The 17,701-nt window shown below is 45.0% G+C and overlaps 1 protein-coding gene across 1 annotated transcript in view; it reads right to left on the bottom strand.

The window, feature by feature from the left end:
• sdk1b (sidekick cell adhesion molecule 1b) overlaps positions 1-17,701 on the bottom strand; it is a 354,443-nt gene that overhangs the window by 44,449 nt on the left and 292,293 nt on the right. The window contains exons 22-28 of the mRNA XM_061230637.1: positions 15,885-16,076; positions 14,960-15,081; positions 11,908-12,017; positions 10,857-11,007; positions 9,126-9,363; positions 6,800-6,915; positions 2,438-2,627 (exon numbers count right to left, since the gene is read on the bottom strand). Of these exons, the coding sequence (XP_061086621.1) occupies positions 2,438-2,627; positions 6,800-6,915; positions 9,126-9,363; positions 10,857-11,007; positions 11,908-12,017; positions 14,960-15,081; positions 15,885-16,076 (1,119 nt within the window). The remainder of the gene's footprint in view (positions 1-2,437; positions 2,628-6,799; positions 6,916-9,125; positions 9,364-10,856; positions 11,008-11,907; positions 12,018-14,959; positions 15,082-15,884; positions 16,077-17,701) is intronic.

Below are 17,701 nucleotides of genomic sequence, written 5' to 3'. Positions count from 1 at the left end.
TTTTCCAACTGATGAAGCTGATCCATGCTCAGTGTTTTGCAAGGCAACACTCATTGACTGCTCATTTGATTGCTGCTTAAACTAATGGTTCCCCTTGATCGAAGCCAAAGTAAAAAAAGACAACATTATCATGTTGATTTCTTCACAGCCCCAGTCCTGTAGGTGGAATGTGAAAACAGAGCTGTGCAGAGAATTGGCTAATACAGATGGGAGGAACAGGTTACACATCCCACCAAGATGAGCTGGGGTATCACACAGTACATGGGGCATCACACGGTACAGTAGCATCACTCAAGCATCACATAGTGCTGGGGCATCACTAGGGCATCACACAGTACTGTGGCATCACTAGGGCATCACACAGTACTGTAGCATCACTAGGGCATCACACAGTACTGTAGCATCACTAGGGCATCACACCGTACTGTAGCATCACTAGGGCATCACACAGTACTGTAGCATCACTCAAGCATCACATAGTGCTGGAGCATCACTAGGGCATCACATAGTGCTGGGGCATCACTAGGGCATCACACAGTACTGTGGCATCACTCAAGCATCACATAGTGCTGGAGCATCACTAGGGCATCACATAGTGCTGGGGCATCACTAGGGCATCACACAGTACTGTGGCATCACTAGGGCATTACACAGTACTGTAGCATCACTCGAGCATCACATAGCGCTGGAGCATCACTAGGGCATCACATAGTGCTGGGGCATCACTAGGGCATCACACAGTACTGTGGCATCACTAGGGCATCACACAGTACTGTAGCATTACTAGGGCATCACATAGTACTGTAGCATCACTAGGACATCACACAGAACTGTAGCATCACTCAAGCATCACATAGTGCTGGAGCATCACTAGGGCATCACATAGTGCTGGGGCATCACTAGGGCATCACACAGTACTGTGGCATCACTAGGGCATCACACAGTACTGTGGCATCACTAGGGCATCACACAGTACTGTAGAATCACTAGGGCATCACACAGTACTGTAGCATCACTCAAGCATCACATAGTGCTGGAGCATCACTAGGGCATCACATAGTGCTGGGGCATCACTAGGGCATCACACAGTACTGTGGCATCACTAGGGCATCACACAGTACTGTAGCATCACTAGGGCATCACACAGTACTGTGGCATCACTAGGGCATCACACAGTACTGTAGCATCACTAGGGCATCACACAGTACTGTAGCATCACTCAAGCATCACATAGTGCTGGAGCATCACTAGGGCATCACATAGTGCTGGGGCATCACTAGGGCATCACACAGTACTGTGGCATCACTCAAGCATCACATAGTGCTGGAGCATCACTAGGGCATCACATAGTGCTGGGGCATCACTAGGGCATCACACAGCACTGTGGCATCACTAGGGCATCACACAGTACTGTAGCATCACTAGGGCATTACACAGTACTGGAGCATCACTAGGGCATCACATAGTGCTGGGGCATCACTAGGGCATCACACAGTACTGTGGCATCACTCAAGCATCACATAGTGCTGGAGCATCACTAGGGCATCACATAGTGCTGGGGCATCACTAGGGCATCACACAGTACTGTGGCATCACTAGGGCATTACACAGTACTGTAGCATCACTAGGGCATCACACAGTACTGTAGCATCACTCAAGCATCACATAGTGCTGGAGCATCACTAGGGCATCACATAGTGCTGGGGCATCACTAGGGCATCACACAGTACTGTGGCATCACTCAAGCATCACATAGTGCTGGAGCATCACTAGGGCATCACATAGTGCTGGGGCATCACTAGGGCATCACACAGCACTGTGGCATCACTAGGGCATCACACAGTACTGTAGCATCACTAGGGCATTACACAGTACTGTAGCATCACTCGAGCATCACATAGTGCTGGAGCATCACTAGGGCATCACATAGTGCTGGGGCATCACTAGGGCATCACACAGTACTGTGGCATCACTAGGGCATCACACAGTACTGTAGCATCACTAGGGCATCACACAGTACTGTAGCATCACTTGAGCATCACATAGTGCTGGAGCATCACTAGGGCATCACATAGTGCTGGGGCATCACTAGGGCATCACATAGTGCTGGGGCATCACTAGGGCATCACACAGTACAGACAGAGCACGGAGCATGGAAAGAAGCCATGAAGCAGGCGAGCACCTGGAAGGCTGTGCTGGTGGCCTGACCCTTGAGCAGTGCTAAGATACCACAGTTACAGAGCGCAGAGGGGAACAGCTAAGGGCAGGGGAGTGTGCACTGGGCACCACAGCAGCAAACGCTTCACACAGGGGCTGATGGGAAGGGAAGTCAAGAACTCATTAAATGCAGCCCTGAGCGCCAGCCCCAGACTTCAGCTCCAATCACCCTCGGTGCCCGGAGACTTGTGCAGGAGTGGCAGAGCCAGCGCTGGCGTACCGTCGTCCTTTGATCTCTCCAGGACCGGGGGGCTGCTGGGCTCTCCGTCTCCGATGCGGGTGAAGGCCAGCACCTGGATCTGGTACAGGACGTATCTGCGCAGGCTCCTCAGCAGCACAGACTGCGTCAGGTTCCCCTTCACCACCTGCACCCGGGGCTCCGCCTCTGAGTCCTGCTCCTTATACAGCACCTGGGGGGAGAGCCGCATGCACATACATTAGAGCACGCATGAACACACGCACATGCGCAGGCACACAAATACACACACACATACATACATATACACATGTACACATGCACACCCACACACGCACATACTGTACCTATACACATGAACACACGCACATGCGCAGGCACACAAATACACACACACACACACAGACACACATATACATACATACCTATACACATGAACACACGCACACCCACATACACACACAAATACACACACACACATACATACACAGACACACACAAATATACCCACACACACACAAATATACACAGACACACATACCTATACACATGAACACACGCACACCCACATACACACACAAATACACACACACATACATACACAGACACACAAATATACACACAAACACACATATACATACATACCTATACACATGAACACACGCACACCCACACACACACATACACACACAAATACACACACACATACATACATACATATACACATGTACACACGCACACCCACACGCGCACATACTGTACCTATACACATGAACACATGCACATGCACAGGCACACAAATATATACACACACACACATACATACATACATACATACATACCTATACACATGAACACATGCACACGCGCACACACACACACATACAAGCACACACAGGCACATGCGAACACGCAAACAAACACAAACACGAGGGCACAATTAAGAACAGCAATCAATTTGCCTGACATTTCCAACCAATTTCACTACTAAAGCACCAGGTGACAATGCACAGAGCCTGATTATTTAGCACCTCCACCATCTGTTGAGTGCCTCTCAATTCATCTCAACACATGGTGGCGTCAGATGCCTGAGGGTGATATAAGGAATTGCTGCTGGATTGTAGCTGAGGAAAATTACAGTATGATTTAGGGCAGGTGCATTTCTGGACACCCAGCTTAAAGGACTATAACTTTGTTTCCCCCAGAGGCTGTATTTCCAGCCAGAGCTCATCTGAAGTATCTTCAGCCCTGCCGAAGTAAATACACGGCCACCGAATGCTGCCTTCTTTTTATTTCCCACTGCAGCATACGAGCCCAAGGTAGTCCTGTGAAGCTGTCCTCGACGATTGACGGTGATATTTATGTGCTTAATTAGCAATGTTATTAACATAATATGTTAGGGGGGAAATATAACAGCATAATTCTACGTGCTAGGCTAAAGAAAACCACACCTGGCTGTCTGGCTTTCTGCTGACTGCGGTGAAATGCATATTTAGCTCTAACTCTTCAACATAAAACATATGTCAGACAGGCTGACGTCTGAAGGTCCCGTTTGGACGATATGAGCCTTGAATTATGCGCTCCCCTTTGCTTTTGACACACCCAGTTCCCTTATGTAATTGCACTCAGCCAAAACCGGATTAGCTGTGCTAAACAAATGGCTTCTCACTTGACTATACACAGTAAGACATTGTGAGACATTCAATTTAGAGAATTACAAACCTGATGATTTCAAAATGGGCATGAGCAACAATTGTAGATACATACACAAAACTGCACTTTGAAAATACATAAAATACCAATGACAATTTTCTTTAATAAATCACAGGCAATCTAGGCAAGTGTACCTTTTAAAGCCATATGCATAACACATTCTGTAATTTAGTATTCCAGGCATAAAATAGTTTACTTTGATTCCAAGGCAGATACCACGCACATCTTTTTAAGTAATATTTCTGAACAAGATGATGTAACTGTGTCTCTACAACCTTGCAATATTTCCCCATCTTGAGATGCTAAAATCAAATATGAGCTTAGAAAGATCATATTTGAACACAGCATGTTTGCAGCTGCAGTGCAACCTGCCAGTATTTAGACAGTGACACCATTTTTGCCATTTTGTCTCTACTCCATCACATCACATTTTAAATAAAATGATGAAAATTATGTTAAAGTGTGGACTGTCAGCATTAATTTGAGGGTATTTACATCAATATCAGGTGTAGGAATTACAGCCTTCTTTCTAGCTAGTTTAAAAAATTTTAAGGGAACAAAAGTAATTGGACAGTTGGATGCTCAAATGCTTTCTGACCAGCTCCGTGTGACTGCATGATTATTTCATGCCCAGAAAGCTAAGGTCCAGCATTGGTCGATTTGCATTTGGACTCTTGCTGTTGTCCCTCAACATGAGGATCGAAGAAGTGTCAGTGCCAGTAAAGCAGGCCATTAGGCTGAAAAATGAGGATAAATTAATCAGAGACTGAGCCAAAACCAACTGTGTGTCAAAATCAACCGTTTGGTACATTAAGAAGCAAGAATACAGTTGAGAGCTCAGCAATAACAGCCTGGTCAACAACGGACGATCACTGTAGCGCATGACCGAAGAATGCTTTCAGTTGTGAAGAAAAAGACTAAAATAAAGAGATGACTACACCAGCATGACCTGAGACACTTCATCAAGATGCAAGAACAGAAGCCTTAAGAACAGAACGGCCAGGTTAAAGTTCACCAAAAAGTACCTTAAACTCCTTATGGGATGAATATTAATCTGTACCAGAGTGATGCAACAAGGAAAGTGTGGAGAAAGAAAGGAACTGTACATGATGCAATGCAACCCACTCATCTTTGAAACATGATGGAGGCACTGCTGTGGTTTGGACATGTATGGCTGCCACTGAGTACAAGTTAGGGACTCAATCGCAGACCAGCAGGAGTGACATTCAAAGGGGATTTTATTGAACAGTTCAAAGTCAGAATCCAAGTCTCACAATCCCAAAAAGTCAAATCTTGGCTTTGGTTAGTTTTGGTCAATCTACAAAATGGCAGGCAAAACGCAGAGTTCAAGGACAGGCAGAGTTCCTAACAAAGGGCAGGTCTAAATCAGGCAACCAATCCAAAACGGTTGTGGTCATGGTAAGAAAACAGTCCAAAACAAATCACGCAATGGTAATCAGAAAAACAGGCAGGCTAGAAAACACAGCACAAACATTGAGATGATCTGACAAAGTAGACAAGAGACGGACGGGTTTAAATAGGCAGAAGATAATGAGCAAATGAGGAACAGGTGAGTGGGCAGGTACCCAGTCACTTTCTGATGATGTGACTGCTGATTTCTGTATCATTGGATACAGAAATCATGTATCATTGGATATGGATGTATACCCTCAAATTAAAGCAGATAGTCTTCCCTTTAACATCATATTCATTGTTTCAAATCCAATGTGCTGAGGTACAGAGCCAAAAGAACAAAAATTGTGGCACTGTTCAAATCCTTAGGGCAATGTATAAATACACATTCACTGCATATATATTATTTGTTTAATTATTAGTACATTCCATTTTTATTTAAAACAATATTTTTTGGAATTTGGAATACTTCACCCTGCATTAAAGATATTTTTGTGGTATTTTTGGAAACCAACCCAATGGCCTCCAGGCAGTGTAGGAATATATCTGTTGTGTCTCTCCAAACACACTACACACGGGTTAACCCCCTACCAAAGGCAGAGGTGTGCCTTTTATACGAAAAGCAACATAAAGATTTCACAAACTTTCACCAAAAGGAAGCCTGTAAAGAATGGCATTACATAACCCAGACACACGCATGATTTCTCTGACTTGAAAAGCAAAAGACCCCATGAGAAGGTTACGCCACAGAATCCAATTAATTTGGTGACTCAAACCTACAGAGCACATAAATCAAACCAAATCTCCACACCAGGCAAGATGTGATCACTTCATTTCCCGAATGCTTGAGCCCTGACTTAAGGATTCAGCCCTGTAGGTGATTAAAAACAGGGCTTTTAAAGCAGAAATCTCTATGCCCCTGAGAGGAAAGCAAAATCAACAGAAATGGTTACACCGTCTTACATCATGTTGGGCATCACAAGCCCTTGGATGGTTAAGCTTTCCTTTTCTTGGAGGAGAAAAAGTAAAGGGGTGCACAAGCAACTCAGTTTCCAAGAGGCTCGCATTGAATCCCTTCGACGGGCTGAAACTTAAATTAATCAAACTGGGAACATCCTGCTTGTAGCTACCAGACATCCTCAGGCAAAGAGCCTCAGGTACATTTAAAAACTGTTTGTAAAAAAAACACAGTGTAACAGTCCTGAATTAGATGGCCAGTGTGTGAGCCGGCCTGGTGACCTGGCCCCGCCCCCCCGGTACCTTGTATCCCAGGATGTATCCGTTCTTCTCCTGCTCCGGCACGGGTCCCCAGGTGACCAGGATGCGCGTGGAGCTCACCGCCTCGGCTGTGACGTTCTCCGGAGACCCGGACGGCACTGGGGAAACGCACAAACCATTTACCAAATCATAATCAGCGCAAACATTGGCCTAATTAATACACAAACTTTAATTGCGGTGGGTTTTTGGGTTAGACACTCAGAGCAGGCGTCAGGCGAGGGAGAGTAAACAGCTTCATCAGGACAGAGTCCACAGACGTGTGGAGAGGGATGGTAATATATGTGTGAGCACACAGGCAGGACGGCAGGCCACTGCAATTACACGCAGGCCATTTAGCAGGAGAGAAATACTCAAACAGCAGGCCTCATCAGCCCTCTCCCACACGGCGCACAGTGAGATTATCCACCCGAGCCTGCATGCGATTACTGCATTACAACAGCACCCGGACACCAGTGTCATCAGCACTGCAAAATCACCTGCACAATCAAACAGACCTCTGATTCTCTGATTATACACTTCCAAACCTAGACGGCTGGTAAATGGGATTAGTAAAAAGCGAATTCCCAATTTCACTTCAAAATACAAGTGCTATGAGCGACGTCCTCTGGAAATAAAACCCACTTAACACCATCTTTTCGGGAAGAGTGGAATATAAGAGTTATACAGTATATACATACAGTGAGGTCCTTACTGTAAGTATTTGGACAGTCGTACAATTTTCGTTATTTTAGCTCTGTACTCCCGCACATTTGATTTGAAATGAAGCAGTATCCATATCAGACCATCCGTGTAGGAAATTGATCCCTTTTTATACAATCCCCCCTTTTTATGGGACCAAAAATAATTGGACAATTGGGTTCTCCAGAGTGCTGGAGTACAGAGCCAAAAGAACAAAGATTGTACCACTGTTCAAATGCTTACCGAGCTCACTGTATACATACAGTATACGGTATCATTTCTTACACCAACTCCAATATTCTACTACTTCTGAAAGATGGTGTGAAGTGGGTTTTTATTTCCAGAGCTTTTTATTAATCCAATTGTAAGTATATATGAGTGTCCCACAGGGAGCACATGCAGAGAATCAGGATTCTTCTGCCCAAATAAGAAAAGTGGAAGAACAAGTAAATATGGTTAAATTGACTAAGTAACTAAGTGAAAGGCCAGTGAATTTGGGAGACAAAAACAGCAATAAACTACAATTAAACATCATCCCAGATTTATGTATTATTTTAACAAAGTGCTAACCTCTCTTATTCATCTCACTAAAAACATCAGGGAACGTTCCATTTAGCAAAATTTGAATGCGCCTTTTCAGTGACTCCTTTCCAGTGACTCCTTTCCAGAACAAAGTAACCGTGAAATATATATATATTTTTTAGTCATTTAAAGCTTCTCATTAAACAACACATTCATTCTGGTGTTCCGATGACATGCATTTCCAATAGAGAAATTATACTGTACATTCATCTTATGTCTTATACTGTATATCCTATGTACATATACAGTATAACTACTTGACATTGTCTTGAAATCCATATTGCTAATTGCTAATAAAATAAGTGGAAACTGTGTTACGGCATCGCTAACTAAGCAATGATTAACAGTGAGGAATTTGGAACATAAAATACAGGAGACTTTTTGAGCATATTTTTAATGCATGCAAAAAAATAGAGGCTAACAAACTACATCAAAAAAAATTAATAAGCAACATTCCTCAGTGGTTTTAATGTTGAAGCACAATGGGCCCCAATATGAAAGAGTACCTAAAAGCAAAAACAATTATCCCTGAGAAGAATAAACAACACTCAAAGGCATAAAATCATTAATTGTAACCAAGAGCGATACTTTCAACCAGTCCTTCAAACTAATTAGCAGTTTGTTGCATGCCCTTTTAAGCCATCAAATTGGGATTCGTTTCTGGATTTCCCCCACCATATGTGTATTTTCATAATGAGTCATTAACACAGCCCTCCTTCCACTCTGTTTTTGCACTTGATTCATAATGCATCTGTCCATTCAAACAGGAACACTAAACAGACTCAATGGGGGAGCTCTCCGTGTGAATGTTGCTTAAAGTGATCAGGAAGAGAAAGAAGTGAAGACAGGAGTAGGCTGCTGAGGAACAGAAAGGAGTGACTCAGCATTATTTGCTTTAAAAGACGCTCCCACACCCCCAGTAATGGGCAGAGAGCCTGCGGACCGAGCCGGCTGCAGAGGCAGAGTTTCTCCGAGGGCGACCCGCGGTCGAGGGCGAGGGGGAGGAGCTGGCGGGGGGGAGGAGCCGGCGGGGCCTCGTTAATCTTACCTGACTCGCGGGTGCGGCCTTTCACCGTCTCGCTCCAGGGCCCGGGGCCAATGGAGTTGAAGGCCTGGATCTGCAGCTGGTACTCGGCCCACTCCTCCAGGCTCTCCAGGGTGACCTCCCTCTCCAGCCGGTCACTGAGCAGCCGGAGCTGGGCCTCGCCCTTCTGGTCCGCCCGCCACAGCTTGATCCGGTAGCCCACCGTCTCTGGGTTACCGTTGTATTCGGTGTCCTGTAAGGGCTGGAGGGGACGGGTGGGCATTCTATCAGTCCAGTTCTTTTACCACTGCACCCCCTAAACCCGAGTTTGGGCACACCATAGGCCAGGTATTAGCAACTCACAGTCCTTGAGGGAGAACTGCTGGTTTTCCACCCTCCCCTGCCAAACAGTGTTACGAATTACTCAGGAGAAAAGAAAATCAGGGTTGATAATCCTTGGCATAGTCCTGTAGCGTGGGGGGCCTGCTGCACCATCCAAAAAGCCACACGGATATAAGTGATAATAACTGATAATAAAAGCAATCAACGCTTCTTCTTTCTTTTGTGAAAAAAGATTATTCACGTGTCAGACCTCGAAAAAGGTTCTGCATTGCCCCCAACAGAGTTCTCCCCCCCATTATTTCAGTTCACGTTCTCCCTCGACAGCAGATGCACTCAACTAACTTTTCTGGTTCTTCATCTCTTAGCTGTCAGGGTTAAAGAAAACATCCGAGTGGCAGTGGAGAAATGTGGGTGCAGCGAAGAGCAGGAGAAAGATGTCAAACTAGCGGAGGCATCAGCAGCGTTTCAATTTTAATTTCAATAGTAAAGAGGCTCAAACAGCGAAATTCAATTTCACCACTGACAACAACACATCAGCATTCTTTATTTCATGTGGATATCAATTGACATTGAGATGTCCAGTATTCATTGGACTGTACGCAGTCTAATAGAATAGTCTAACAAAATGATGAGTGATAGCAGGATATGATTTCCTGGAGCTACATATTGCAGTATCCACCCCTTGCGTGGATTCACTCACTAAAGGGTGGCAATATCAAAGGCCATCCTGAATAATTAAACTATTTCAGCTCAGCGTGCACAAAAAGAAGTCTTCATTTCAGCATTCTTCCTCACAACCACTTCATTGTTATCCACATAATAGGGACTGTCTTACTGTAGTGGCATTACCCTTCAGAGCAGCTTGGATTAGCGTTAGCTCCGTGCGCTGGAAATCTTGTTTCACATTATATGCAGAATGAGGGCTTTGTTGGCTAATGGTGGAAACCACTTTGTCTTTTCAACAAAAAATATTATTGTCTGGTTACATTTCACCAAATAATAAAAGAACAACATGATGCAGTTGACAAGGTCATTGTACATCTGTTGGAGTGTGGCAGGAGTTAAAAAGGCTCATTGCGGATTTGCATTAACTTAATGTGGTGGAAATCTTGTTTTAAATTGCATTCAGAATGAAGGCTTTGTTGGCCAATAGTGCCAACCAATTTGTCTTTTCAACAAAAAATATTATTGTCTGTGTTAAATTTCAATAAATAAAAAAGAACAACACGATGCAGTTCACAAGGTCATCTGACCCCTACTGTAGTGTGGCAGGAGTTAAACCGGCTCATCAGACAGACATCGCAACAGTAAAGGATGGGCTTGACAGTTATTGTTTTCCTGAAAACAACAGTGAACTCTCGGTGACTCTGCGATGTGAGCAGAGGTGTGGAGGGAGTGTGACGAGGGTCTTACCACCCATCGCAGCCACAGGCTGGTCTCGCTGGCCGTGCGCACGCTCACGCTGCTGGGGGCCACATCGGGCGGGGCCTGCAGGGTCTGGATGACGCGGGAGGGCCGGCTCACGGGGCTGGGGCCCACGATGTTCACCTGCTTCATGCGGAACCTGCGCGCACACAGGGGCGGGACCGCGTCACCTCGGCCCTTCGCTCGGCCCAAAACCGCCTATCGGTTCAGGCTGGCGCTCCGCAGCGGCCTTTACTCTGTGTGTGCTAATCTGTTCTGCCTTACGGCGCACAGATTAAAGCCATGGACACGCGGCCATGACCTTATGGGAACCTGCGAACGCTCGACGGAGGGAGGGCAGAGCGATTGTTGTTTATCTGAGAAAGGGCCACTGACACAGTGTACATAAGAATTTGTGGACAGTAGGAAATGTATGGTGGCTAAGCTTATCTTTCTGTCCCCTGAGTCTGCATGAGGGCAAGATAATCCAAGATAGGCTACTGACCTGGAAATATAGTGTAGACAAACAGTTGCTGAAGTCAAATCCCATTATGTGCAGTGGATAACAGTGTGGTGAAAGAACAGCGTGGGCTTACACTTGTTTTTGTACTTTATCAAATTTATTACGGAAAGCCTTGGAGTAGTAAGCCTGTAACCACCTGGAGCCACATTTATGAAATATTAAATGGATGGACTTATAGACCATTTGAAGAGTCTCTGGTCTGAATGTTAAAGCTTATAAATGTCCAACCAACAGTAATGAAATTGCGTCTGAAACACGACCCCTTTAAAATCAAGTGATTGAAACAGACTAATGGAGTAGTTTTAAAAGATGAAATGCTTTTCTTTCTTTTTTTTAAGGAGGCCACAAAGGGATTGGAAGGCTGTTGAAAGAGTGAATTACCAACAGCGAGGAGCTGTGTAAAGCTGAGCAGTTTAGTTTACACTGAGAGATAATAATGCGATATAATATAGAGAGATGGGGAAGGACAGAATAAACAGGAGATAAGGGTCACCGTGTGTGTCTATGGGCACACACACACAATATTACATTACTCACCTGTATTGGGTGAAGGGGGTAAGGTTGGGGATTTCCAGCACCTGGGCGTCTGGCTCGTTCTCCTTTTCGTACAGGACCTTCCACTCGTCTTCCTCCCCGATGCCGCCCACCTGCGGGAGGGCAAGCGTTTGGTCAGGGCCTGTGACAGGTGTGAGCAGGGCGTCCCTGAGGGCAGCGCTGAGAGGAGCAGTCTGCCTATGACCATCTGCACCGTGCTGCCCTGTCCCGCCACACCAGCTGGGGGCCGAGGGGGCAAGAGCTGGGGTGAAGCTCAAACACAAACACACACACTAAGACAGAGATACAGACACACACCCGCACACACACACACACACACACACACACACACACACACACACAAAGACAGATACAGACACACACCCGCACACACACAAAGACAGATACAGACACACACCCGCCCGCCCGCACACACACACACACACACACACACACACACACACACACACACACACACACACAAAGACAGATACAGACACACACACATTGCGGTGGTAGCAGCCAGCCGCAGTCACAGTAGCTTGTTAAAAGTGGAAGGAGCTAATCCTCCGCCACGCCTGCTGCCTTTTGCACCCCATTCACCACTAGATTATCATTAGCGACTAAAACAGTAAAAATATTTCCTCATTAACTGCAGTTTCGCTCACACTTCTGTACTGGTTCACAGCCCAAAGGTGTCTTAGCCGCATAAAGGCACGGGGATAAACCCCCGGGACCGGACCAAGAACACGGCGTGTCATCCTCCTAAACTCGGTTTTTCCCCCTAAGTGCGCTGGCTCCTTTTCCACTTGGCCCTGGCCTCCCCTGGGACGGCAGGCTTCCCTTGCAAGACTGCACCTCGCACAGCACCCAATCCCGCTCCAACTGGCCTTGGCCACGGAGACACAGGGGCACACAGAGAGCGGTCCGCTTGAGAAGCCTCAGAGAGTATGGGGGAGCAGGGCTTTAAAAGCATAATGGCAAATTTCTCACTGCGGGCTCTGTAAAGACCAGTGCCTGTGGTACAGTAAGCCTATGTGTCAGCGTGATATATTGGAGAGCGGAGGCATCTTAAACCAGCAACCGCGGCCATATTTTATGCTCTGCGCGAATATAGATTCTGTTTATCTGCGACTCACGCCACCCCGGCTCCACGGCCGGGAAGCCACTGAATTAGGGCCAGCGGCTGACGCCTCCAGCAAGGTCAAAATAATCAAAGTGTCTTACAGCATAACACAGGATTATTGATAAATATCTGTTCTGATTGAGTGCTGTGAGCTGGATTAATCTCTTCATCATCATGCGTCACACACAAGCTGTAGAAAGCTGACTGCAGTGCCGGCATTGGGCTACTGTAGCTCAGCTGTATGGACTGTTCAGAACAGAGAACACTGAAAATGACGCTAGATAAGTGCATTTAAAGTACGCTATTTTAATAAACCACTGTTTCAGAAATGTCCTACCCACTGGTACCTGCATGAACATGACTCTCTGCAAACTCAATAAATTGACTGCGTATTAATCCAGAGGGCAGACAAGCAGTGCAACAGAAATGTGCAATGCACACTGAATAACAAAATAGAGAAAACATTTATTTTTCCGTTATTTATATAACATTGTAAAGGTTTCAGTCTGTCAAACCTATTAAAAAGTAAGCAACTAAAATATTCTTCATGTAAACATCAGAAACGAAGGGAAAGCCACATTATATTCTGTCTGAGGGTCTCAGACAGGAATATGGAAAAAATAATGACTCATTAATACTATGATTAATACCATGTCTATGACATAAGAGAGATAACATAAAAAGTAGAACAACCGCAACCTGAATTCAACAGCTCCATCTAAGAGCTGTTCATGCACCATCAATGTCTTTCAATACTATAAATAAATGCGTGAAAATACATATTAGTTTGTTTTTTTTCAGCCGTTACCATGGCATACTTTGGCAACCTGCTTTTTGGTGTATGCAACAGTAGCACTTGACTGGAGGCCCTCTGAGTGTGATGCAGCTCATCCTGGCTTAAACCATTAATATCAGCGATCGCATTTATGAATCTTAAGCTCCGGACAGATTTGTGAAATTGACACAAATCAATGCCCCCTTGGCATAGCCTTACAAAAAATTCTAATTTAAGTTGATAGATTGTTTTGCTGTTCAGCAGGCATAGGAAGTCATTGTCTGTGGGGGGAAAATGAAATGAAATAAACAGGAAAGTCTGCCAAACTTAAATCAAAGTAAAGTAAGCAATTCTCAGACACGTATTGGAATAAGAAGTTTAGAAAGCCACATTTCTTTGGTTTTTAGCTATTTGTCTGAAATGAAAATGCGAGTGTTAATAGAGAAGTGAAATGCATGGATGTGTTTAGTATTTTAAATATGCATGGTTTTATTGGCAGGACTGTTCCCTGGGCACCATGCACTGGCAGGTGGTTACTTAAACAGGCTTTCGCTTAAAATGCCCTTCTTTCTAAGCCGAGTAATGCCATCCATCAATATTCCAGGATACACCACAAAGAGCAATGCAGACAAATCCCCTTAATCGCCAAGTTATACCCAAACCATGTATTGAAACCAGAGTGGTTGTAAATCACCATGGAGTTAAACGAACAGCTAATTTCTTAATGCATCCAAATTACGTTGATGAACTGCATTAATATGAAATATTTAGCTCTGAAGGAGATATTCTTTACATTGACAGAGAGAAATCTGCACAAGAAATACATTTCTGAGCTTTTAGAAGCAAAAAACAAATGGTTTGGCAAGTGGAAAAGTCCATTGCTCAAGTTTCACTTATACAACCAAGAGACACATTCTGAAGCACTCAGTGACACATAGTCCATAACTTCAAAAAACAACAAAAAAAATAAATTGTAATGTCTTCAACACAACAAAAAAACAAAAGATGAAATATAGTACACACTGTGCACCACAGCAAGACAAAATGTTTGCTGCAAAACCAAGTTTATTCATTTGATATACCTCTATGATTTCGTTTTGACATTATCGATTACAAGGCAGAGAAGCAAAGTCACATTCAATCTCGCTACTGACCTGGCCCTCTACAATCCATTTGGAGATAGATGTCTTCCCATCATCTCCCGCCCGGAATTTCAGTGTGGCAGAACGGGGGCTTATGTTGGAGATAACAAGGTTTGATGGAGGTCCGGGAAGTTCTGATTTTCAACAATAAAAGTAGACTTTTATAGACATAGTTTCACACAGAAATAAAATCAACAAAACTGTACAATTCATTCAAGTGAACAATGCTGAAGACAACATGCGGTATGTGAGGGTTCATGATTACTGTAGACTTTACCGCCTGTGGGAATTTCACACGCGTGTAAAGGAGAACATTTATGCATTTTATTATTTTATTAATGCTTCCCTTTAACTTTAAATAAAAGGAAGCAAACCCGCTATCTGCAGATAGCCGTTTCATCTCCATAAAGTCCCCACTGAGCTGTGTAGCGCTCTCTGGGTCTGTCATGACTTACAATTTGCAGTTTATCAACAGGCATAATGGCTGCAGCTTGGCTTTTCGCCAGAATCACACATACATCATTTTACACTGACAAACACTGCTCCTCTAAGCTAGTTTAAATTAATACTACTTCTCCGTGTGCGATTTTTGATTCATGACTGAGCAAAAATAGCGACTTATCAGCTTCCATAAAGACAATGCCAGCTTAAGCGATCATTATTCATTTTCATACTGATCCTTGTGCAAAGCTAAGGACTGCTGTGTGCCAAACATCAGCCTAGTGAAATGCAACTGACTAAAGAGGGAGATTTTTGGGGGGATAAACGAAGACTCGGGAGCTTTACTTGTGGAAGTAAGACAAGAGGGAAGACGAGACCCAAAAGGCCCTGACACAGGTCGAATAACTCAAGCAGCTGAAAGTTCGCTACAGGAGCTCCATGAACCGAAGGGCACCGGTGAACACCGTCCCCAGACCCCCGCGGCGGCTCGGCTGACCTGGAGGGACCCCGGAGGAGATGGTGGAGGAGGTGGGGGTCCCCATCCCTGCCTGGGTGATGCCGGCCACCTCCAGGGTGTAGGTGGTGAGGGAGGTGAGGCCCGTCACCTTGTACTCCAGCGTGGTGTTGGAGAGCGAGCGCGACACTCGGGAGGAGTTGAGCCCCTGCACCTCCCAGGACACCAGGTAACCTGCGGGAGCACAGCGCACAATGACAGGGAGGACAGGACGGGGGCCCCCCATCTACAGCAAAGCACACAGTCCTGGGTGAGAAGGAGCAGGTGGGGGTCTTACCAAGGGACTAGGGTAGGGTAGGGTAGCTTTCAGTTACCCATCAATCTCCTGCGAGTGGCAACTTCAGCCAGGTCAGCCATCTCACTGAGGGCATGCCCACTAGCACACACATACACACGGTGGATTTGTGCAATGAGAAAATAAATAAAATGGGAAAAACATCCCTTTTTTAGTAAGTTGTGTGCTATGTAATGGTAAATGGTCAGGCTAGTTTATCTTCCACAACAGGCCTGGGCAGCGTGTGAACTTTCAGCGGAGTGTACACGCGGCTAGCACTAAAACACTTAACGCCGCGCAGCGGTTCAGCCGGCCTGAATGCTGAAGGTTCAAATTCAATTCCTCTGGAAGAGGTGCCAAATGAATAAATGGGCTCCGGTATTAGTGACCCTGCAGGCAAAATATGGAAGCGCACTTTCACAAAAAGACGCGTTATCTGGACTTTGGACACTACTCCCGGACCTGTGTCTAACAGAGACTAATAGCCAGCAGAGGTCCTGTATAATTTGCTGTTTATCGGGAGTATATTCTCCTTCAGTCAGCACTGTTTCCAATCACAGACTGTCCTTTCACATTGAGCCTCTCATACATCAAAGTTTGCACTGGGAGACGCGGCAAGAAACAGGAATGGCCAGAGCCCGGGGAGAAAACAATGCTGCGTGTGTCCCCCCCCCCCACACCCCCGACAATGGCCACTGCTCCAAATCATTCCAATTTAATCTACATCCAATCTCACTCATTCCTCCGTTTCTTTGATCCTCTACACTTTAATGGCTGCCAGACGCTTTTCACCCCTTTTTTGGTCCTTCTGGTAGAACAACATATGTTTGCGCGTAACCTTTGCTAAATTGAGTGCGTTTGATCTTCCCTCAGTTAAAGTGTCTGATGAATTGTTTCCTGATGGTAACTTGCTGGGTTACTGCACACAGCACATACATACAGCAGTACGGTATTACCAGAGCAATCCTTTAAAAGCCAGGCTGTTAAGAGAGGGCTATATTTCTGCCTTGATACCTCAAACAATGATGTTAGTTAATGGCCTTGGTGCAAAAACCCAATGAAGTGTTAAATAGAACCGTACCCATTAAAACAGCTGTTACAACTTGGAGTTCGTGCTAAATTAAAATGGAATACCTTTCAAAAGAAACCTACCTATGCATGCAGTAACACAATGTTAAGGCAAATTTAAGCAGATGGGAGCCAGATCTGACTTCATATTGGGACAAAAAAAATTCCAATGTGCAATAAATCATTTTGAAAGCAACACAAAAGAAGCGCCTGCAAAAATCCATACTCGGAAATCGGGATCTGGATATGAATGGCTGGGGATTAAAACAAGCGTTTCCTTATGCAACTACATTAATTTCATGACAGGGGGAACACATTTCATGGTATTTCATCATTATATGATATGTCCTTCTATTTTTATCTTTTATTAAAGAGTGTGATAGCGGGGTACCGGGGAGTTGCGCATACAGTATGTTTGGTTTAGCTTTCATGGAAAACGAACGCCTTCTCAAAAAGG

This window comes from Conger conger, chromosome 2 (assembly GCF_963514075.1).
Source record: "Conger conger chromosome 2, fConCon1.1, whole genome shotgun sequence".
Classification (NCBI taxonomy): domain Eukaryota; kingdom Metazoa; phylum Chordata; class Actinopteri; order Anguilliformes; family Congridae; genus Conger; species Conger conger.
This window is presented reverse-complemented; position numbering and strand designations above follow the sequence as displayed.